General features: G+C 39.7%; 1 protein-coding gene across 6 annotated transcripts in view; it reads right to left on the reverse strand.

Moving 5' to 3' along the window:
- The window catches only part of TBK1 (TANK binding kinase 1), a 62,198-nt gene that overhangs the window by 22,166 nt on the left and 15,890 nt on the right, over window positions 1-24,142 (reverse strand). For 5 of the 6 annotated variants that reach the window (XM_074942118.1, XM_074942119.1, XM_074942120.1 and 2 more), the window contains 8 exons: window positions 22,468-22,608; window positions 21,276-21,405; window positions 20,353-20,534; window positions 14,123-14,283; window positions 12,574-12,684; window positions 4,285-4,464; window positions 1,673-1,869; window positions 962-1,020 (listed from right to left, as the gene is read on the reverse strand). In XM_074942118.1, coding sequence (XP_074798219.1) covers window positions 962-1,020; window positions 1,673-1,869; window positions 4,285-4,464; window positions 12,574-12,684; window positions 14,123-14,283; window positions 20,353-20,534; window positions 21,276-21,405; window positions 22,468-22,608 — 1,161 coding nt within the window. The remainder of the gene's footprint in view (window positions 1-961; window positions 1,021-1,672; window positions 1,870-4,284; window positions 4,465-12,573; window positions 12,685-14,122; window positions 14,284-20,352; window positions 20,535-21,275; window positions 21,406-22,467; window positions 22,609-24,142) is intronic. The other variant, XM_074942123.1, reaches the window with a different exon arrangement.

Below are 24,142 nucleotides of genomic sequence, written 5' to 3' on the forward strand. Positions count from 1 at the left end.
TGCCCTCTGGGAAAGCTGGTCCTGGTATGGCGCACCCGGGCGTGCCGGCTTACTTTCACCTCTGCTTTTCAGATTAAAAACTTATTTATCTGAAAGTTATCTAACCTGTAGGGTATTTTTAAATAAAATATTTTTGTATAAGGCTAGATGATTTTCTGCAATAACCTTAACTTTCAAATACTCTTATTTTGTCTAGGATAAGACTATGAAAGATCACCAGTTAATTGATTTTTTTACCCTTTAAATATTCACTTACCATTAACTATGCACTGTATTGCATATTATAGCAAATGTTTCTTAAAAACTGAAGTGGGGAGGGTAGGAAAACATTTTCTTTCACTGTAAATGAACTCAACTTGTATAAATCCATTAGACATATAAACCTGCTATAACAGTGGTTTTCAACCTGTGGTCTGCAGACCTTTGGGGGTCCGCAGACCGTCTATGATTTTCAAAGGGGTCTGCAACTCCTTTTGAAATATTTAGGAGTTCACATATGAAAAAAGGTTGAAACCCACTGTAGTATAATAAATCTTAATTCAGCCCTTTCTCAGGAAAAACTCCCATTGATTTCAACGCAAGTTTTGCTTGAGCAATAATTTTGGGATTTGGTCCTTAATTTCTTCAGCACTGACCTTCCCCTCAGGAAAATCACAACCGGCAAAATGCAGATGAGGAATAATAATGCACAGCACTTATATAACGCTTTTTGCCTTCAAAGCAATTTACAATCATTAGCCACTTAAAACTCATAGTTTAATATAAATATAAGGTACTAATTGAGAGAAAGAGCTAATATACATATTTGTCATTTGTTACCCTCACACACACACACATTTATAAAAGCAATGACCATTAAAAAAACAAACAAGATGGCTGGTATTATTCAATTCAGCATTAGGTAGCTTTAGTTTATTTGAGATAGCAATGTAATTCTCGTTCTAATTAAATAAATACTCACTTTAGCCATACTGGCATCACTGTCCAAGTCATACCGCTGATGTACTTTAGGAAGTGAAACTGAAACGTAAGAGATGGACTTTTATTTTATATTTCATATGTAATAAGTATGTAATACATTAGTGAATACACAATATAAGTTTTGGTTTAGAAACATTTCTTTTATGTGTTCAGTGAAACATCAAATTTAGTAAGAACTGCTTCTATTAAAAGACTAGAAAGACTAATCAGAGCTCAAGAACACTTGCATTTCCAGATATTACTGGAAATTAGAACAACATTAGTTAGGAGTGCTATTTTATAAAATTCCTTTCAACTTATTTAAATATTGTGGTTCACAAAAGGATTGTAGAATTCTATGCAAATTACTAAATCCTACCTATATTAATGCTCAGGGACCAGGACTTTTAAAAAAAAATTGTCTAAAATTAGATTTTAAATGCATATTTAAGCATCAAAATAAGTGGCCTGATTTTTCCGAGTGCTGAGCACCCAGCAGCATCTATTGATGTCAATGGGAAGCGATGGATACTCAGCACTTAGGAAAATCAGGCCTGTTTAGGTGCCTAAATATGGACAAACTCTTGATCCAAGATTTTAATATATTTATGAGAGGTCAGAAATATTCAGTAATCAATCCTATTTTCAAAGAACATTTATAAGCAGCCTAATCTTGTTTATTTAACAACAGTCAGAAAAGACTTTAACATACTTTCTTCATAGATTAATCCTACGATGCTCGCAGCCTCTCTGCTTATTATAATTATAGGATTTTCTTCAGTGGTTTTGGGAAAATGTTGTGCCAATCTTCCAGGCTCTAGTACTAGACGGCGGCCTTCGTATATCATTTCTTGGTTCTGAGAAGTTATTTTTGTCTGTTTGTAGACCAATTCATGAAATATGGCAGCTCTGTAAGAAAAACATTACACTTAGGAAACAATCAGATCAAATTCACTAAAATGCAACAGGGTGCAAACAATTCATAGGTTTTTTTAAATATAACTTTTATATTTAGTGAAATAAATATTGGTTTTGTTCCTATATAACTTATTAGATTTATACAAATAATAATCAGTGTGCAGCCTACCTAAGATTCTGGGAACTCCTGCATAAATTACAAAAATAAAATTAAATTGCCTGCAGAACACCAAACTCCTCTCCACACATCTGATTTCTCTCAAAGGCCCATCTCTGCAACAGCCTGCATAAATAGATATGTTTTGAAGGGCAATAAAATAGGGTGACTTTGGACCCAGTGACGGAAGCTTAACCCAGAGCTCGGAGCCTCTCACAGAGAACACTCTGCTCTCAGTCCCTCTCAAGTTGACGGAGTCAGCTCTACTGATCGCAAGTGTGGCAGTATGGCACAAGGAGAGAGGCAGTGTCTCAAGAAGCGAAGTCACAGAACATTTAGGGCATTTATAGATCAAACCCAGCACCTTGAATGCAAACTAGAAACTCACAGGTAGCCAGTGCAGATGATGGAGTACTAGTGACCAGGAAATAAAGCATTTGTTGTACTAGAGACTATCAGTTCTTCAACTCTGGTATCCTATCTCCAACAGTGGCCAATAATACTTACTGGCCATAATCTATCACCTAGTCCAGCGGTTCTCAAACTTTAACAACCCAAGGAGCCGCATTTTGATTTAAATTTTTTTGAGGACCCCCAGGTCCTCCACTCAGCTCCAGGCTCCACCTTCCTTCCTCCCTCCCCCAAGGCTCCACCCCGCCCCACTTCTTCCCGCCTCTGCTCCACCCCTGCCCCTCTTCTTCCCTGCCTCCTCCTTCGAGCACACCCCATCCCCGATCCTTGCCCCCCGTCCTGCACACCACTGAACAGCTGTTCACCCGTGTGCAGGAGGCACTGGGAGGGAGGGGGAGGAATTGATCAGTGGGACCAGCAGCCCTGAACATGATTCTGCCCCTAGCCCGAGTGCACCCTGTCCCTGCTCCTTCCCCTCCCTCCCAGAGCCTCCTGCACGCTGCTGAACAGCTGTTCCCCGGAGTGCAGGAGGTGCTGGGAGGGAGAGGGAGGAGTTGATCGGTGGGGCCCGTGGACCCCTTGGAGTACCCTCACGGACCCCAGTTTGAGAAACGCTGACCTAGTCAATTGTCCAGTGCTGTGCATTACAGAACAAATCTTCATGACACCTGCAGGTGATGATCTTACACCCTGAAGCATGAGAATATACATACTAAAATAGGTCTGAACCAGTTACAAATATTGTTATCCAGCCCTTTTAAGAATCCATATGATAAAAAGACAGACTTTTCTTAAGGAACAGTAGAAGCGGAATTTGTGAAGAGAAAAGCTAGATTGGAGCTCAATGACACTGTGAGAAGAAACAAAACAGACCCTTTAAAAAGTTTCATATCTTTAAAATATTTTAGATTGAAGAAAGTCCCTGCCCTGAAGAGTTTACAATTTGTCTCTTGTACAGCACCAACATGTTTTTGGCATGTTAAGGCGTATAGTCAAAGAGATACAAATACAAAACAGAAAAGCAATCTAATTAAAAATGGTAAGACTGATCAAAGAGAAGCATTACAAAAGATTACTGTGACAGAGTGCTGGGATCAAAACAACAGCTGAGTCACCACTCTGACCACATCAATTAATTCCCCCTGGATGGACCTAACTGTGCCTAACCAATGGATTAAAATGAGCTGGGAGAGGACTAATGAGCTAATTGGCACATTAATGCAGAACACAGAAGAAACCACAGGAAGGAACCAATGTGGGGAGATATAGGCTAACAGAGCCAGAACTAAGAAGGATCTTGGGACAGAGAGATCTCTTCTGTCTCCTCAGCAGAGGGGTGATATATGTGTAATATGATGCTGTAAATATGGTGTACAGATCTCTAAAGGTGGTGGGGAAAGCAATGTAAATAAACTACACTGTGGTGAATAACAATTGAAAGTCTCCAAATAGTCTGACACAGCAGAAGACAGGAGCGGGACCTTGTCCTGTCACAATTTCTTCGAGAACGTAGTACTTGGGCTCTGTTGCCAAAGGCTGAATCACAGAGAAAAAGAAAGGGACAAACCAATAAGAGGCCAGAACAAAAAAAAATAATGTACACCTATTCACAGCATATATATATATATATATATATATATCACACACACACAGTGCTTGACATAGGAAGGCCTTACAAGCTTGCAGCACACATCATCATCATCATGCATTTCTCTTCCCCCCAACCAGAAAACTGTCAAGGAATGGCTACTGAATCTGTCAAACTGATGTGATCTGAGGTCACAGCATTATTTGCCTGGATAAGACAGAAGTAGTGAAAATATGGAAAGAATGCTCACGTATTATAGCTGTGAATATAAACTTTGTGTGAGGTCATTTGCTGTAGTGAAAAGACATGAATTATTCTTCGGTGGAGTATGTCACTGGTCTCTGCAAAAAACTGGTCAAATCCCCAGCATTTTTCCTGATCTGCTTCAAGAATGTTTGCAAGAACAGGCGTGAGCAGTACTTGCAGGCCCCTGTGGATACACAAAAAAGAGACACCACACGTTGGAATGTTTCTCATTCTGACATAAGATCTCCCTATTGGACAGATCACAAGTAGGACATTTTTGTACTTTGAGAAATTCTACAACATTCCTTTCCTTTACTGTTTGACAGCTTCTGTTCAACAATATTGCCCACTGTTTTTCCTGAATAGGGACAGTACATACCATATTCACTTTTTCGAAATTTGAGTACCAAATATTTTGCCTTTGGAATTTGGCAAATACTGAATCCTAATTTCATCATGAAGGCAGGGATAGGGGCAAGAAGCACTCAAAGAAATGGTCTGAAGTAAACAGGATGAAATTCAATAAGGACAAATGCAAAGTATTCCACTTAGGAAGGAACAATCAGTTGCACACAGACAAAATGGGAAATGACTGCCTAGGAAGGCGTACTGTGAAAAGGAATCTTGGGATCAGAGTGGATTACAATCTAAATGAGTCACCAGTGTAGCACTGTTGCAAAAAAAGCAAATATTATTCTGGGATGTATTAGCAGGAGTGTTGTAAGCAAGACACAAGAAGTAATTTTTCTACTCTACTTTGTGCTGGTTAGGCTCCAACTGGAGTATTGTGTCCAGTTCTGGATGCTACACTTCAGGAAAGATGTGGACAAATTGTGATATGTGATACAATTTAGTTGGGGTTGCTCCTGCTTTGAGCAGAGGGTTGGACTAGATGACCTCCTGAGGTCTCTTCCAGCTCTAATCTTCTATGATTCTAAATTGGAGAAAGTCCAGTGAAGAGGAACAAAAATGATTAAAGGTCTAGAAATCTTCCTATGAGGGAAGATTGAAAAAACTGGGTTTGTTCAGTCTGGAGAAGAGAAGACAGAGTGGGGGCATGGTAACAGTTTTCAAGTACATAAAAGGTTGTTACAAGGAGGAGGAAGAAAAAAAATATTCTCCTTAACTTCTGAGGATAGGACAAGAAAAAAATGGGTTTAGCAGCAAAAGTAGTTTAGGTTGGTCTGGGTAAGGATAAAAGGGGTAAAAAACAAGGGTGATGTCATGGTAGGGGTCTATTACAGACCACCAAACCAGGAAGAAGAGGGGGATGAAGCTTTTTTTAAACAACTAACAAAATCATTCAAAGCACAGGACTTGGTGGTGATGGGGGATTTCAACTACCCAGACATATGTTGGGAAAATAACACAGCAGGGCACAGATTATTCAACAAGTTCTTGGAATGTATTGGAGACCATTTTTTATTTCAGAAGGTGGAGAAAGCTACTAGGGGGGAGACTGTTCTAGATTTGATTTTGACAAATAGGGAAGAACTGCTTGAGAATTTGAAAGTGAAAGGCAACTTGGGTGAAAGTGATCATGAAATGGTAGAGTTCATGATTCTATGGAATGGTAGGAGAGAGAACAGCACAATAAAGACAATTAATTTCAAGAAGGCAGACTTTAGCAAACTCAGGGAGTTGGTAGGTAAAATTCCATGGGAAGCAAGTCTAAGGGGAAAAACAATTGAAGACAGTTGGCAGTTTTTCAAAGGGACATTATTAAGGGCACAAGAGCAAACTATCCCATTGCGTAGGAAAGATAGGAAGTATGGCAAGAGACCACCTTGGCTTAACCAGGAGCTTTTCAATGATCTAAAACTCAAAAGAGAGTCCTACAAAAAGTGGAAACTCGGTCAAATTACAAAAAGGATGAATATAAACAAATTACACAAGTCTGTAAGGACAAAATTAGAAAAGCCAAAGCACAAAATGAGATCAAACTAGCTAGGGACATAAAAGGAAACAAGAAAACATTCTACAAATATATTAGAAGCAAGAGGAAGACCAAGGACAGAGTAGGCCTGTTACTCAATGAGGGGGGAAAGACAATAACAGAGAATGTGGAAATGGCAGAGGTGTTTAATGACTTCTTTGTTTTGGTTTTCACCAAGAAGGTTGGTGGTGATTGGATGTCTAACATAGTGAATGCCAGTGAAAATGAGGTAGGTAGGATCAGAGTCTAAAATAGGGAAAGAACAAGTCAAAAATTACTTAGACAAGTTAGATGTCTTCAAATCACCAGGGCCTGATGAAATGCATCCTAGAATACTCAAGGAGCTGACTGAGGAGATATCTGAGCCATTAGCAATTACCTTTGAAAAGTCATGGAAGACAGGAGACATTCCAGAAGACTGGAAAAGGGCAAATATAGTGCCTATCTATAAAAAGGGAAATAAGGACAACCCACGGAATTACACACCAGTCAGTTTAACTTCTGTACCTGGAAAGATAATGGAGCAAATAATTAAGCAATCAATTTGCAAACACCAAAGATAATAAGGTGATAAACAACAGTCAGCATTGATTTGTCAAGAACAAATCGTGTCAAACCAACCTGATACTTTCTTTGACAGGGTAACAAGCCTTGTGGATGGGGGGGAAGTGGTAGATGTGGTATATCTTGACTTTAGTAAGACTTTTGATACTGTCTCGCATGAGCTTCTCATAAACAAAATAGGGAAATACAACCTAGATGGAACTACTATAAGGTGGGTGCATAACTGGTTGGAAAATGGTTTCCAGAGAGTAGTTACCAGTGGCTCACAGTCACACTGGAAGGGTATAATAAGTGGGGTCCCGCAGGGATTGGTTCTGGGTCCGCTTCTGTTCAATATCTTCATCAATGATTTAGATCATGCCATAGAGGGTATGCTTATAAAGTTTGCGGACGATACCAAGCTGGGAGGGATTGAAAGTGCTTTGGAGGATGGGATTAAAATTCGAAATGATCTGCACAAACTGGAGAAATGGTCTGAAGTAAATAGGATGAAATTCAATAAGGACAAATGCAAAGTACTCCACTTAGGAAGGAACAATCAGTGGACACATACAAAATGGGAAATGACTGCCTAGGAAAGAGTACCGTGGAAAGGGATCTGGAGGCACAGTGGATCACAAGCTAAATATGAGTCAACAGTGTAACACTGTTGCAAAAAAAGCAAACAACATTCTGGGATGTATTAGAAGGAGTGTTGTAAGCAAGACATGAGAAGTAATTCTTCCGCTCTACTCCACGCTGATTAGGCCTCAACTGGAGTATTGTGTCAAGTTCTGGATGCCAAATTTCAGGAAAGATGCGGCCACACTGGAGAAAGTCCAGAGAAGAACAACAAAAATGATTAAAGGTCTAGAAAACCAATGAGGGAATATTTTAAAAATTGGGTTTGCTTAGTCTGGAGAAGAGAAGACTGAGAGGGGACATGATAACAGTTTTCAAGTACATAAAAGGTTGTTACAAGGAGGAGGGAGAAAAATTGTTCTTCTTAACCTCTGAGGATAGGACAAGAAGCAATTAAATTGCAGAAAGGGCGGTTTAGGTTGGATATTAGGAAAAACTTCCTACCTGTCAGAGTGGTTAAACACTGGAATAAACTGCCGAGGGAGGTTGTGAAATCTTCATCATTGGGGATTTTTAAGAGCAGGTTGGACAAAGACATGTCAAGGATGGTCTAGATAATACTTACTCCTGCCTTGAGTGCAGGGGACTGGACTAGATGACCTCTCGAGGTATCTTCCAGACCTACGACTCTATGATTCTATGGAAATTTCAAGTGATTACTTTAAAGTGGGGCAGCAGCCATCTTAAGTATCTTGAATTTGTACCTGTTCTTCATTACAGGCTAATGCAAAGATGAATATTAACAACATGCTGGTATGTGTACACAAATCAAACCTGCAATTTTCAAGGGAGCCTAAGTGACTTAGTAGCACAGATCCCATTTAAAGTCAACAGATATTGTGCTCTTAAACCACTTTGAAAATCCCACCCTACATACTTATAGCTGAATAGTTTGCTATTAGATGGCTAAACATGGTCTCTCTGCACCACTTTCAAAAATAATGTACAGCTTTCCCAACCTGTTCTAATGGAGACAACTCTATTTTCTTCACAACAGTTCATGGGAAAAATTACTACCCCCAACTATGAAATGACTAACTGTGAGGCAGAGACTTCACTTAGAAGCTAAAATCAGGTTGTGTTAGTGTTATAGGGAGCTCTTTGAAATCCGTAGTCTCAAACTGCATCTGAATGTGAGAGGGACACCCTCAACTTAAAAACCATAATTCTACTTGATAATTGTTTTTAACTTCTACTGTAACAAGTAATATCACCATAATTTACATTATACATGGAAAACACTCTTTTCTCCCCGTTTACTTTACTATTGGAAAACACTGCATATAGTCATTTTCTCTTCTTCTTCTGTATAGTCAGTGACATTCCCGTATGTTTTTCCATGCAAAAATATAGAAGATAAAAATATTTTTAAAATAGAAAAATATTAATGTAAAACCCACAAAAATTGTCAGAAGGACACAGGCATAGTACCTGAAACTACTTTTAACACTTTTTTTGTTTTAAACTGACTAGACTTCAAGTTGACAGTGTCCCTTTAAATGACTCACCATTTCTGTATATTACAGCTAGTTACTGGTTCACATTTCAGTATTCTTCTACTTCTATTTATACTCCTATCAAAACTGCCACAATGGAAAATAATATTTGTTTAGGGACAATAATGCAACTGGAAAGGGTACTACACAAAGTGAAACAAAGAAAATGTTAATGCAATTTACATGATAATTCTCTGAAATTCTTATCTCTTTCCAATATTCCTCAGTTAGGAAATAATTTTAATAACTAAAGTGAATATATAAATTAGATCTACAAACTCCATTTCATTTTAGCTCCATTTAAGACAGAGCCACTTTTCCTACAATGAAGCTCTAGAACAACTTCTCTCTTCCCTATAAAAAGGGAGACTAATTTTGAAAAGGTAATTAGTAGGGCTGTTGATTAATCGCAGATAACTCATGCGATTAAAAAAAAATTAATCGCGATTCATCGCAATTTTAATTGCACTGTTAAACAACTGAAATTTATTATATATTTTGGATGTTTTTCTACATTTTCATATATATTGTATTCTGTGTTGTAATTGAAATCAAAGTGTATATCATTTTTAATACAAATATTTGCACTGTAAAAATGATAAAAGAAATAATATTTTTCAATTCACATCATACAAGTACTGTAGGGCGATCTCTTTTTCGTGAAAGTGCAACTTACAAATGTAGATTTTTTTTGTTACATAACTGCACTCAAAACCAAAACAATGTAAAACTTCAGAGCCTACAAATCCACGCAGTCCTACTTCTTGTTCAGCCAATCGCTAAGAAAAAAAAAGTTTGTTTATATTTACAGGAGAAAATGCTGCCCTCTTCTTATTTACAATGCTACCTGAAAGTGAGAACAGGCATTTGCATGGCACTTTTGTAGCTGGCGTTGCAAGGTATTTATGTGCCAGATATGCTAAACGTTTGTATGCCCCTTCATGCTTCGGCCTCCATTCCAGAGGACATGCTTCCATGCTGATGACGCTCATTAAAAAATATAATATGTTAATTAAATTTGTGACTGAACTTCTTGGAGGAGAATTGTATGTTCCCTGCTCTGTTTTACCCCCATTTTGCCATATATTTCATGTTATAGCAGTCTCGGATGATGAGCCAGCACATGTTGTTCATTTTAAGAACACTTTTACTGCAGATTTGACAAAACGAAAAGAAGGTACCAATGTGAGATTTCTAAAGATAGCTACAGCACTCAACCCAAGGTTTAAGAATCTGAAGTGCCTTCCAAAATCTGAGAGTGACGAGACATGGAGCATGCTTTCAGAAGTCTCAAAAGAGCAACACTCCGATCCGGAAACTACAGAACCCAAACCACCAAAAAGGGAAATTAACCTTCTGCTGGTCGCATCTGTCTCAGATAATGAAAATGAACATGTGTCAGTCCACACTGCTTTGGATTGTTACCAAGCAGAACCTGTCATCAGCATGGATGCATGTCCCCTAGAATGGTGGTTGAAGCGTGAAGGAACATACAAATCTTTAGTACATCTGGCACGTAAATATCTTGCAACACTGGCTACAACAATGCCATGAGAAAGCCTGCTCTCACTTTCAGGTGACATTGTAAACAAGAAGTGGGCAGCATTAGCTTCTGCAAATGTAAACAAACTTGTTTGTCTGAGCAATTGGCTGAACAAAAAGTAGGACTGAGTGGACTTACAGGCTCTAAAATTTTATATTGTTTTATTTTTGAATGCAGTTTTTTTGTACATAATTCTACATTTGTAAATTCAACTTTCATGATAAAGAGATTGCACTAGAGTACTTGTACTAGGTGAATTGAAAAATACTATTTCTTTTGTTTTTTTACAGTGCAAATACTTGAAATCAAAAATAAATATAAAATGAGCACTGTACATTTTGTATTCTGTGTTGTAATTGAAATCAATATATTTGAAAACATCCAAAAATATTTAAATAAATGATATTCTATTATTAACAGTGCGATTAATCACGCGATTAATCGTGATTAATTTTTTTAATCGCATGACAGCCCTAGTAATTAGGCCCTGATTCAGCCAGGTACTTAGGCATAATGTGAGCAGTCCCATTGACTTACGTATTTTTGGTTCATTTACTTATTTTATTTCTCTCATTTATCATATTGAAGTCAATTGAACCATTTCAATGCTTCAATTTATGCATCTGTTGAAATGGGGCATTAGTCACCAAAATACTGAGAGCTAGATTATTCTGATTTAAACACCTTCATTTTTCCTTTAATGTTTGACTGCAACGTATATGAGGGAAAATGGTTGTTTTGTGCCTAAATTAGCCTGGTACGGTTCCTATGATCAAATAATATTCTGTAATGTTAAATCCAATTTTACATACAGGAATACCAGCAAGGAGGAACATTTTCATAAGGCTCTATGGGGATCAAGAACTGGATATTTAAGTGGAAGGTATTAGGTCTACGAAGATGACTGTGTTCTGGAAGAAGGAGAAGAATTTAAGTCTCTTTCCACTGGCTTGTTTAGCCTAGATAAAAGAAGGTTGAGGTGAGATATGATTGCTCTCTCTAAATATATCAGAGGGATAAATACCAGAGAGGGAGAGGAAGAGGAATTATTTAAGCTCAGTACCAATGTGGACACAAGAACAAATGGATATAAACTGGCCACCAGGAAGTTTAGACTTGAAATTAGACGAAGGTTTCTAACCATCAGAAGAGTGAAGTTTTGGCATAGCCTTCCAAGGGAAGCAGTGGGGGCAAAAGGTCTATCCGGCTTTAAGATTAAACTCAATAAGTTTATGGAGGAGATGGTATGATCGGATAACATGGTTTTGGTAATTAAATATTCATGGTAAATAGGCCCAATGGCCTGTGATGGGATATTAGATGGGGTGGGATCTGAGTTACCCAGAAAAGAATTTTGTGTAGTATCTGGCTGGTGAATCTTGCCCATATGCTCAGGGTTTAGCTGATTGCCATATTTGGGGTCGGGAAGGAATTTTCCTCCAGGGCAGATTGGAAGAGGCCCTGGAGGTTTTTCGCCTTCCTCTGTAGCACGGGTCACTTGCTGGAGGATTCTCTGCTCCTTGAAGTCTTTAAACCACGATTTGAGGACTTCAATAGCTCAGACATAGGTGAGAGGTTTTTCGCAGGAGTGGCGGGTGAAATTCTGTGGCCTGCGTTGTGCAGGAGGTCGGACTAGATGATCATAATGGTCCCTTCTGACCTAAATATCTACGAATCTATGACTTTTTTCCCATTAAATTCATGTGTATAATTTTTAGCTCTTTGAATCCCTTTAGGACACTCGGGCAGGAGGATGGAGGTACAACTTGAGGTTTCGACAAACTACAGTATATCCACAGTAATAATTATCCTCTCTTCTGGTGTTGGAGCTAATGCCTACCTGTTCAATAGCATATTCTCCCCCTCCCTGCACAGGCTGGTTCTTGGCCATATTACTCTTTTTCACCACTTGAGTGCTCTTGGGTAAATGAACAGTTACAGAAACACTTGGATGGAATGGAAAAGAAGGCATTTCATAGCCCATAAAAGAACATAATATAGGGCTGCTGTAAAAATTCAAAGAAAAAAGTCAGAGACAGCCAGAGTCCCAAACATCTTATACTGAGAAAATAATGAGAAAAACCTTACTCAGGTAGCACTGTAATATTTGGTAAAAAATTCAAATAAGCTTACTTAGAAAGACTACAGGAAATAGGCATGTCTCGACTCCACTCAATTGGTCCATTTTCTGCTTTCTGTACTCCAGATATGGCACCAGAAGGCTTTCCAGTGATTATTTTATACCTATGAGATATTACAAAAATTATTATGCAAAATAAATATGCAATCCTTAATTACTATCTCTTCAAGTACAAGTTTAGTAAATGGATCGTCTAATGGGACCCTGTAATGTAAATAAAAAATCTAAAGCTAGTACAAGAATTTAGACCAATCTGCTGCTCAATAGGAGTACAATGTTCAGGGCTCATCTCCAGACTGGCAGAGGGTGCTGAAATAATATACTTAATGTTTCATGAAAAGAAACACCTTATGCTGAATTGGAGAAGCCCCTCTGGCTGACTCGGGATTGAGAAAAATTAGGGAGGGGATCCAGGAACTCACTGGAAAAAATAAAAATGTCAAAGTCATTTTTATGTCCGTATAGTACAGGCATTTACTGAATTCAACTTGCAACGTTCCAGGGAATTACCAAAAATGTTCGTTTGGGAGAAAAGGAATACAGCTTGGGTTCAGCAGAGATTCCGTTAATATTAAAATAGCCACAGATTTTGGCACAAATTTGTACAGTCACAATTTTTTCCCAACTCTGAACAGAAAATTTAGGAATAAGTGTGAAAGGAGAGAACTCTGCATTAAATTTTATTTAGCTCTAAGAGAAACGTTACTTTATACACACATGGTGTAGAGACAAGGAAGATTCAAACAGCGAACTGACGTCAGAGACAACTGCTTTCATGCTTCATAGCCTGTCTGAAAAATTAAATGTACAATATATGATAGTAAGGCCCTGTACATTATTCAATTATGCAGCTGCATAAACTGTTGCTGAACAGCTGATTTTTAAGTTGCTGCATAATTACACTCTAGAATCTGAACTTTCATTTAAAAAATATTAAGTCTCTAACTCCAATTTATCCCAAATCCCTGTCTGCAAAAGGAGAGGGAAAGACAAGATGCATTTCTTCCTCAGCAGCAAAAGACTTTACTGCCTCCTGAATACCAAAAACAGCTCCCATACTTTCCTCAATGCCAGAACTCCCAATTGTCCTCCACCCAATTGGCCAAATTTCTGGCGGTCATTTGAAAACACCTAAATGGCAGCTACTTGTTAAAATAGAAGTTTGAAATTCTGAAAATATAAGATCTTATGTTACATTCAATTAATTTTGTAGTGTCTAAGAAAATTACACAAGGTAATTTTCACAAATTGTACTGGACCGCGAGTGCAGCAAAGAAGGCAAGAGGCTTCAAAAGGTTGTGTCACAACTTTCTGGAGGCTCTGCTGCATCATTAGGTCTAATGTGCCACACAAGGTACTAGTCTTGTAAAATATGAAATCTTCCCATGGCACTAGCCTTGCTAAATATGAAATCTGCCTACCATTTGCATTATTTTTACACTGTTTGCTGTGTGTGTGCGTGCACAGAACTCTTTGTTACAGATATTTTTATTGGTTGAATTCATTTATGAACAGACAAAACTCTCCCTCTAAATTACCCACATCACTTCCTTGTTCCTGCGAGGCCCTTCAAAAGGTCGGAATGGTAAACTCCCTGTTGCTGCATGGTAAAATGTCACCCCTATGCTCCACAGATCAACTGTTGCTCCATACTTCTTCTGATGCTCCTTCCTTAACACTGCTCGCTCATACATATCAGGATGCTTAAGGGGAAAAAAGGGGAAAACTTAGAACTACTTGCTTTGTAAACAATTATAAAGACCAAAACTCAAGCGAGCAACCACAGCAGGATACACCACCTTTCTAAGCATTTCTTTCATCAAAAAGGGAAGTTAGCATCTGCTGTGAAGAATTTGCATAAGCTTTTCACACTACAGGCACTTCAAGATCATACTGCAACATTGTTCAGCCTGAGCCAGTAGCCGTTTATAGTCACTCTTGTTACAATAAAGTTCAAAATCAAATAAAGGGAATTTAGTCAAGAAAATTCAGATGAAATTACAGATTAGGAGATAAAAGCCGCACAAAAGGAGAGGAAGAGAAACCCTACAAAAACTACTATTTCAGAAAATGCATTAAGAACAGAGAAAAGGAGTACTTGTGGCACCTTAGAGACTAACCAGTTTATTTGAGCATGAGCTTTCGTGAGCTACAGCTCACTTCATCGGATGCATAGCATATCGTGGAAACTGCAGAAGACCACGATATGCTATGCATCCGATGAAGTGAGCTGTAGCTCACGAAAGCTCATGCTCAAATAAACTGGTTAGTCTCTAAGGTGCCACAAGTACTCATTATATACACAGAGACCATGAAACAATACCTCCTCCCACCCCACTCTCCTGCTGGTAATAGCCCATCCAAAGTGACCACTCTCTTTACAATGTGTATGATAATCAAGGTGGCCATTTCCAGCACAAATCCAGGTTTTCTCACCCCCCCCCCCCACACACACACACAAACTCACTCTCCTGCTGGTAATAGCTCATCCAAACTGACCACTCTCCTTACAATGTGTATGATAATCAAGGTGGGCCATTTCCAGCATAAGCTGTAGACAATGGATCGTGTGGTGTGGTCAGGGTGAAAGCTGGAGGCATGTAGGTAGGAACAGCGGTCAGTAGGTTTCCGGTATAGGGTGGTGTTTATGTGACCATTGTTTATTAGCACCGTAGTGTCCAGGAAGTGGATCTCTTGTGTGGACTGGACCAGGCTGAGGTTGATGGTGGGATGGAAATTGTTGAAATCATGATGGAATTCCTCAAGGGCTTCTTTTCCATGGGTCCAGATGATGAAGATGTCATCAATATAGTGCAAGTAGAGTAGGGGCGTTAGGGGACGAGAGCTGAGGAAGCGTTGTTCTAAATCAGCCATAAAAATGTTGGCATACTGTGGGGCCATGCGGGTACCCATAGCAGTGCCGCTGATCTGAAGGTATACATTGTCGCCAAATGTAAAATAGTTATGGGTAAGGACAAAGTCACAAAGTTCAGCCACCAGGTTAGCCGTGACATTATCGGGGATAGTGTTCTTGATGGCTTGTAGTCCATCTTTGTGTGGAATGTTGGTGTAGAGGGCTTCTGCATCCATAGTGGCCAGGATGGTGTTATCAGGAAGATCACCGATGGATTGTAGTTTCCTCAGGAAGTCAGTGGTGTCTCGAAGGTAGCTGGGAGTGCTGGTAGCATAGGGCCTGAGGAGGGAGTCTACATAGCCAGACAATCCTGCTGTCAGGGTGCCAATGCCTGATAGAGCCAGAAGAGTTCCCAGAAGTCACCTACTACAGGACAGGCCTAACAAAGAAAATAACAGAACGCCACTAGCCGTCACCTTCAGCCCCCAACTAAAACCCCTCCAACGCATTATTAAGGATCTACGACCTATCCTGAAGGATGACCCAACACTCTCACAAATCTTGGGAGACAGGCCAGTCCTTGCCTACAGACAGCCCCCCAACCTGAAGCAAATACTCACCAGCAACCACATACCACACAACAGAACCACTAACCCAGGAACCTATCCTTGCAACAAAGCCCGTTGCCAACTGTGCCCACATATCTATTCAGGGGACACCATCACAGGGCCTAATAACATCAGCCACACTATCAGAGGCTCGTTCACCTGCACATCCACCAATGTGATATATGCCATCACGTGCCAGCAATGCCCCTCTGCCATGTACACTGGTCAAACTGGACAGTCTCTACGTAAAAGAATAAATGGACACAAATCAGATGTCAAGAATTATAACATTCATAAACCAGTCGGAGAACACTTCAATCTCTCTGGTCACGCAATCAGAGACATGAAGGTCGCTATCTTACAACAAAAAAACTTCAAATCCTGACTCCAGCGAGAAACTGCTGAATTGGAATTCATTTGCAAATTGGATACTATTAATTTAGGCTTAAATAGAGACTGGGAGTGGCTAAGTCATTATGCAAGGTAGCCTATTTCCCCTTGTTTTTTTCCTACCCCCCCCCCCCCCAGACGTTCTGGTTAAACTTGGATTTATGCTGGAAATGGCCCACCTTGATTATCATACACATTGTAAGGAGAGTGGTCAGTTTGGATGAGCTATTACCAGCAGGAGAGTGAGTTGGGGGGGGGGGGGTGAGAAAACCTGGATTTGTGCTGGAAATGGCCCACCTTGATGACTGCTCAGAGCTCCGGTACGAAACTGTGGAAAAACCTGAGTGTCTCTGGATTAAGTTTAGAAGTGTGTGCAACAAGAGTGATGTAGTGGTGGGAGTCTGCTATAGACCACCGGACCAGGGGGATGAGGCTTTCTTCCGGCAACTCACGGAAGCTACTAGATCGCATGCCCTGATTCTCATGGGGGACTTTAATTTTCCTGATATCTGCTGGGAGAGCAATACAGCGGTGCATAGACAATCCAGGAAGTTTTTGGAAAGCGTAGGGGACAATTTCCTGGTGCAAGTGCTAGGGGAGCCAACTAGGGGGGGCGCTTTTCTTGACCTGCTGCTCACAAACCGGGTAGAATTAGTGGGGGAAGCAAAAGTGGATGGGAATCTGGGAGGCAGTGACCATGAGTTGGTTGAGTTCAGGATCCTGACGCAGGGAAGAAAGGTAAGCAGCAGGATACGGACCCTGGACTTCAGGAAAGCAGACTTCGACTCCCTCAGGGAACAGATGGCCAGGATCCCCTGGGGGACTAACATGAAGGGGAAGGGAGTCCAGGAGAGCTGGCTGTATTTCAAGGAATCCCTGTTGAGGTTACAGGGACAAACCATCCCGATGAGTCGAAAGAATAGTAAATATGGCAGGCGACCAGCTTGGCTTAATGGTGAAATCCTAGCGGATCTTAAACATAAAAAACAAGCTTACAAGAAGTGGAAGGTTGGACATATGACCAGGGAAGAGTATAAAAATATTGCTCGGGCATGTAGGAAAGATATCAGGAGGGCCAAATCGCACCTGGAGCTGCAGCTAGCAAGAGATGTCAAGAGTAACAAGAAGGGTTTCTTCAGGTATGTTGGCAACAAGAAGAAAGCCAAGGAAAGAGTGGGCCCCTTACTGAATGAGGGAGGCAACCTAGTGACAGAGGATGTGGAAAAAGCTAATGTACTCAATGCTTTTTTTGCCTCTGTTTTCACTAACAAGGTCAGCTCCCAGACTGCTGCGCTGGGCATCACAGAATGGGGAAGAGGTGGCCAGCCCTCTGTGGAGAAAGAGGTGGTTAGGGACTATTTAGAAAAGCTGGACGTGCACAAGTCCATGGGGCCGGACGAGTTGCATCCGAGAGTGCTGAAGGAATTGGCGGCTGTGATTGCAGAGCCCTTGGCCATTATCTTTGAAAACTCGTGGCGAACGGGGGAAGTCCCGGATGACTGGAAAAAGGCTAATGTAGTGCCAATCTTTAAAAAAGGGAAGAAAGAGGATCCTGGGAACTACAGGCCAGTCAGCCTCACCTCAGTCCCTGGAAAAATCATGGAGCAGGTCCTCAAAGAATCAATCCTGAAGCACTTACATGAGAGGAAAGTGATCAGGAACAGTCAGCATGGATTCACCAAGGGAAGGTCATGCCTGACTAATCTAATCGCCTTTTATGATGAGATTACTGGTTCTGTGGATGAAGGGAAAGCAGTGGATGTATTGTTTCTTGACTTTAGCAAAGCTTTTGACACGGTCTCCCACAGTATTCTTGTCAGTAAATTAAGGAAAGTATGGGCTGGATGAATGCACTATAAGGTGGGTAGAAAGCTGGCTAGATTGTCGGGCTCAACGGGTAGTGATCAATGGCTCCATGTCTAGTTGGCAGCCGGTGTCAAGTGGAGTGCCCCAGGGGTCGGTCCTGGGGCCGGTTTTGTTCAATATCTTCATAAATGATCTGGAGGATGGTGTGGATTGCACTCTCAGCAAATTTGCGGATGATACTAAACTGGGAGGAGTGGTAGATACGCTGGAGGGGAGGGATAGGATACAGAAGGACCTAGACAAATTGGAGGATTGGGCCAAAAGAAATCTGATGAGGTCCAATAAGGATAAGTGCAGGGTCCTGCACTTAGGATGGAAGAATCCAATGCACCGCTACAGACTAGGGACCGAATGGCTAGGCAGCAGTTCTGCGGAAAAGGACCTAGGGGTGACAGTGGACGAGAAGCTGGATATGAGTCAACAGTGTGCCCTTGTTGCCAAGAAGGCCAATGGCATTTTGGGATGTATAAGTAGGGGCATAGCGAGCAGATCGAGGGACGTGATCGTTCCCCTCTATTCGACACTGGTGAGGCCTCATCTGGAGTACTGTGTCCAGTTTTGGGCCCCACACTACAAGAAGGATGTGGATAAATTGGAGAGAGTCCAGCGAAGGGCAACAAAAATGATTAGGGGTCTAGAGCACATGACTTATGAGGAGAGGCTGAGGGAGCTGGGATTGTTTAGTCTGCAGAAGAGAAGAATGAGGGGGGATTTGATAGCTGCTTTCAACTACCTGAAAGGGGGTTCCAAAGAGGATGGCTCTAGACTGTTCTCAATGGTAGCAGATGACAGAACGAGGAGTAATGGTCTCAAGTTGCAATGGGGGAGGTTTAGATTGGATATTAGGAAAAACTTTTTCACTAAGAGGGTGGTGAAACACTGGAATGCGTTACCTAGGGAGGTGGTAGAATCTCCTTCCTTAGAGGTTTTTAAGGTCAGGCTTGACAAAGCCCTGGCTGGGATGACTTAACTGGGAATTGGTCCTGCTTCGAGCAGGGGGTTCGACTAGATGACCTTCTGGGGTCCCTTCCAACCCTGATATTCTATGATTCTATGATTATCATGCACATTGTAGGGAGAGTGGTCACTTTGGATAAGCTATTACCAGCAGGAGAGAGAGTTTGTGTGTGTGTGTGTGTGTGTGTGTGTGTGTGTTTGTGTTTTTTTGGGGGGGGGGGCGGGGGTGAGAAAACCTGGATTTGTGCTGGAAATGGCCCACCTTGATTATCATACACATTGTAAGGAGAGTGATCACTTTAGATAAGCTATTACCAGCAGGAGAGTGGGGTGGGGGGAGGTATTTTTTCATGCTTTGTGTGTATAAAAAGATCTTCTACACTTTCCACAGTATGCATCCAATGAAGTGAGCTATAGCTCACGAAAGCTCATGCTCAAATAAATTGGTTAGTCTCTAAGGTGCCACAAGTACTCCTTTTCTTTTTGCGAATACAGACTAACACGGCTGTTACTCTGAAATAAGAACAGAGAGAAAGAGCATTGACAACATTTATTAGCACACTGGCATGTGAGGGGCATGGAAACAGAAGCGGAGGGGACAACTGTTTTCTTTCTGTTACTGGCTCCCTCACCTGTCACTTTTTGGAATTAAAGTACTCTGACTTTAAAACACTACACTGGACATTCCAAGTTACAGTGCTCTTGCACGCTGCTTGGTCAATACAAATATCAGGAAAGTGGATCTGAGCGATACGCAGCATCATCCAAACAGTTCACAAGAACATTTTAAAATATCCAGAGAGGGAGAGGCAAAGAAGCTCTAATAAATCTGCGCTACAATTCTTTATATCACCCAATGAAACATGGAGAATCTGAGTCAGGAAATGACCTCAGCACACTTGTTCCCCAGATCAGCGGAGGCCTGGCATGACACAAGGTGCAAAAGGTAGCATTGATGTTATAACAGTAACTACCAGACTAGATGTGTCATTGATAAATGAATTCTCAACTGGGGTTCTGTCTCTCAGCTATTCAGTTTTCACTAAGAAATATCCCATGCTTCAACAAGTCCATCAGTCAGAAATTAAATGGCTTACCAAATATTCTTCTGTACCATAGAGAGAAACAAACTGTTCGTCATCTTCCAACTCTCTAGCAGCTCCAAAATCTGTCAGTTTGTAAACTGACTGACCATCTTCACCTATAACACGCATTATATTGCCTGGTTTGATGTCACGGTGCACTATTCCATTTTCTCGGAGATGATTCATCCCAGCCACTTAAATACAGAGTTGCACAGCATTTAGTACATATGTATCAAAACCAGCCGGAAAAATGTTAAAATACCAAAAAAGCATATATACTTTCACAGACTATGGTTTTTCAGTGTGTGCAAAGGAGAAGGGCAAAGACCACTGCTGCTACTAGGATTAGAATATCCTATTGTCTCTATTCTAATAATCTTTGCCTTTTCTTCTGCAAACAGCAAATAATGGTACATCTTGCTCTCAAAAATGCCTTTCTTGAAACTTAATTTTCTTCCATTATTTTAGGTAAGAGTTTATAATCCTTAGTGATCTTATTCTCTTCCCAGAGGAATGTCTACAATGTAGGAAACAAGAGATGACAATGGGTTTTGCCATCATCCTTTGGAACACTGAGCAGATAAAGTGGACGTATTTTAATTGCCAGATTTCCTGCGGTGATAGGGGCAGACAATGGTGGACTTCATTACTCCCCATAATCTATTATGTGATGATCTGTCAAGAAGGAAGTCCAGTGTGTGACCAAAAAAAAAAAAATCTTTGCATTTAAAAAAATCTAATTTTTAGAAAAAAAAAATCATAGTTTTATAATGTAATACATTTGTTGATACAGATTAAAAGTAATACTATAATCCATAGGATTTCATCTATATTGTCAAACTAGGAATTTTAATACTCCAATTCCAAACTAAACCAAACAACAGCTGAGCAACAGGGCAAATTATACAGTGTTTAAAAAATTAAATCCCACATACCCACGTCTCTCAGCACAATTAAGAACTCAGACTCTGGCAACCCATAGGCATTAGATGGCTCTTCTAAAACGGTGTATAAGCTCCCACATGGACAAAATTCCATAACAAGTACTTTGTGTCTAGTGGTTGTCTGAAAAATAAAAAATATAAAGATTTGACAATGATATGAAGACTGTTAATAATTCCAGAGATTACATCAAGTCGTAGTCTCCTATTTTCAAAGTTTTGTAACCTGATGCTATTTTATATACAAGTCTCACTCTGATGGCTTTTAAAAAATGAAAAGAAAGAAAAAAGAAAAATTGGTTCCATTTTAAAATTTATCTTGAGTGCAGAAGAAACTAGGGAGGCCACAAGATTATGGGTGCTAGCCCTTCTTCACCCTTAAAATGGCCTTCTCAGAGTAGCAGGTAGCGTAGAGGCAAATGAAAAATGAGGAACTACAGTGGGAGAAGAGCCTGGAGCAGCACTTTTACTTCTCTCCTTTGATTACTTCCCCTCCCCAAAGTCTTTACCGACCTCTGCATTTTACCCATTTTCCTGTGAACTCTTAGCCAACCTCACTTTGAGAAGTGCTACTTTAATTCATCCCTGGATGCAATTCTACATCTGCTCTATCATTATGTGAACTTTATACAGCAAGATGCCTATCTTCTGACGGTCTTGTGGAACCCCTGAAATCTTATTTATATTTTTAAAAAGTGAGGGGTTCTGAATAAGCTGCAAAATTATCAACCAAGAGCAAATCAAACAGTAGCATGCATTCCATATTAATATAATAATATGCAGTAGTGTAATTAAAATCTATTACCTTAAATAATTTCAATTTAAGATTTTATAAATTAGGACCGTATTTGCATAATATGCACGTGAATGCAGTGGATCAGATTCAGTGCCTGTTGCACTGATCCTGATTGTATGCTAAAGACAGCAGGGCAAGCGTACTGATGTGCTAGGCTGTTAGGAGTCAGTTATGTATTTCAGTAGCAGTATCACCACTCAGTCTCTGCTATCTTTCAATCTGTGGCTCCAGATCAGGTGAGATTCTCAGCAAAAGGAGAGGAGCCAGTAGGAAAAGGCTCCTATATACTTCTTAATAAAAATACAACCTTACCCCATACAGCTGAGTTTACATGAAATACATATGCAGGAATCATGGATGGCATTACTACAAACCACTTCAGCTAATTACCTCTTCTTCAATAGCAAACAATTTGACAATGTTCTTGTGATTCAGTTTCTTTAATACTTCAAATTCTCTCATCTGAACATCCACAGGACGAAGGAAGCTTATGTTGTTAAATACTTTGACGGCATATAAATCCCCTGTTTTCTATCAGAAAAATATTCAGATTATTTTTAAAAAATCAAAGTCAAGTCTTAATAATTAACATTTATACAGTACCAGTCATCCTGAAAGATTCCAGAACACTTTTCACTTATATACAAGTATGATATAATTGCAGCTTCTCTGCAATAATTTATTAATATTGTATGTTCATCTGGTTATTGGAATGTTTATTATATGAATATATTGATTTAATAGGGGGCTGTAAGGAAAAACAAGCAGGAAGGAAAAAATGGCTCAAGATAAGCTACTTCTTTACAAACACTTGAGGGTTGTTAACAGACAATGCCAGGACACATGAAGAACTGCAAACTCAAGACAATTTGAGAGGGAGAGACAAAATATATAATCTGATGACAAAGAACAGCCTCGACTCCCATCTAAATTCAGGTAAACAAACACCGATTAGGGGGTAATTTTTCACAAAGATGGAGAAATCTGAGGGGTAACTTTAGATTTTACTATCTGTACAAAGATTAATTGAAAATCTTCTTCTAGAAAATTTGTGTAAGGCCCAAATCCGTAGCCAAGTATGTAGAGGTTTAAAAACTACAATTAATACAGTTTAGAACAACACACTTAAAAATTAGTTCCTGCTTTATGCCCCAATCTTGGAAAAAGTTACTCACATGGATTCAGTGGGGATAATAATGTAAAAGTGTTTGCAGGATTGGGGCTTTATTTATCTGCTGACCTGAATCCTGGGATTTTGCATTTTTCCTACACCACTGGATAGCCATTACATCTCAAACAGCAGTGCAACTCCATATGCTTTTATAGTTTGTGATATCCTGAGCTATTTCAGGGGAAAACAAAAGCCGCCCAAAAAACACCTTGGCAGATAAAAATCCTTTCAGTTTTTCTTTAAAATTATAAAAAGATTGTTAATAATTTATAGTCAGGAGAAGGTATTAGCAGTTGGGTTATTTTTCCTCACTGTTTTTATAGACATTAGTAAGGCAATTAAAGAAATTAAGACATAATTAAGCACTCTGGATAACATTAAAACCAATCTACCCTGTACTTAGCACAATGGTTACCTGAACCTGACTATGGCATTGGGGCACTATCATAATATTAAATAATAATAAATTCAGATATTTAATAAATATAAATTCAGAAGTTTAGGTAAAGAGAGCCCAAACAGAATATTTATCTGGAATGAAGATTACCACCCCACCCAAATGAGTTCAGAAATAACAGTTTCTTTAAAAAGACACAGATATATATTTCTTTCCAATTTAAAAAGGACATATACGTTTAGTAATTTAGGCCCCAAAAGAGTGTTTTCTACTTGTTTATTTAAACATTTCCCTGCATTGTTGGAAACTCAACAGCATTGTACTTGTGCATAAGAACCAAAACAGCATTGTGTATTTGTGCATAAGAATCAGAAAATGATTGCTTAATTTCACTGTCCAAACTGGATAAAATGCAAAAGGCATGGAGAAAGCACAGTAAAAAGAATGGTACATTTTACAAATGCTTTCAGTATTAATACCGATTGTGTTATTAATAA

This window comes from Natator depressus, chromosome 1, assembly GCF_965152275.1.
Source record: "Natator depressus isolate rNatDep1 chromosome 1, rNatDep2.hap1, whole genome shotgun sequence".
Classification (NCBI taxonomy): domain Eukaryota; kingdom Metazoa; phylum Chordata; order Testudines; family Cheloniidae; genus Natator; species Natator depressus.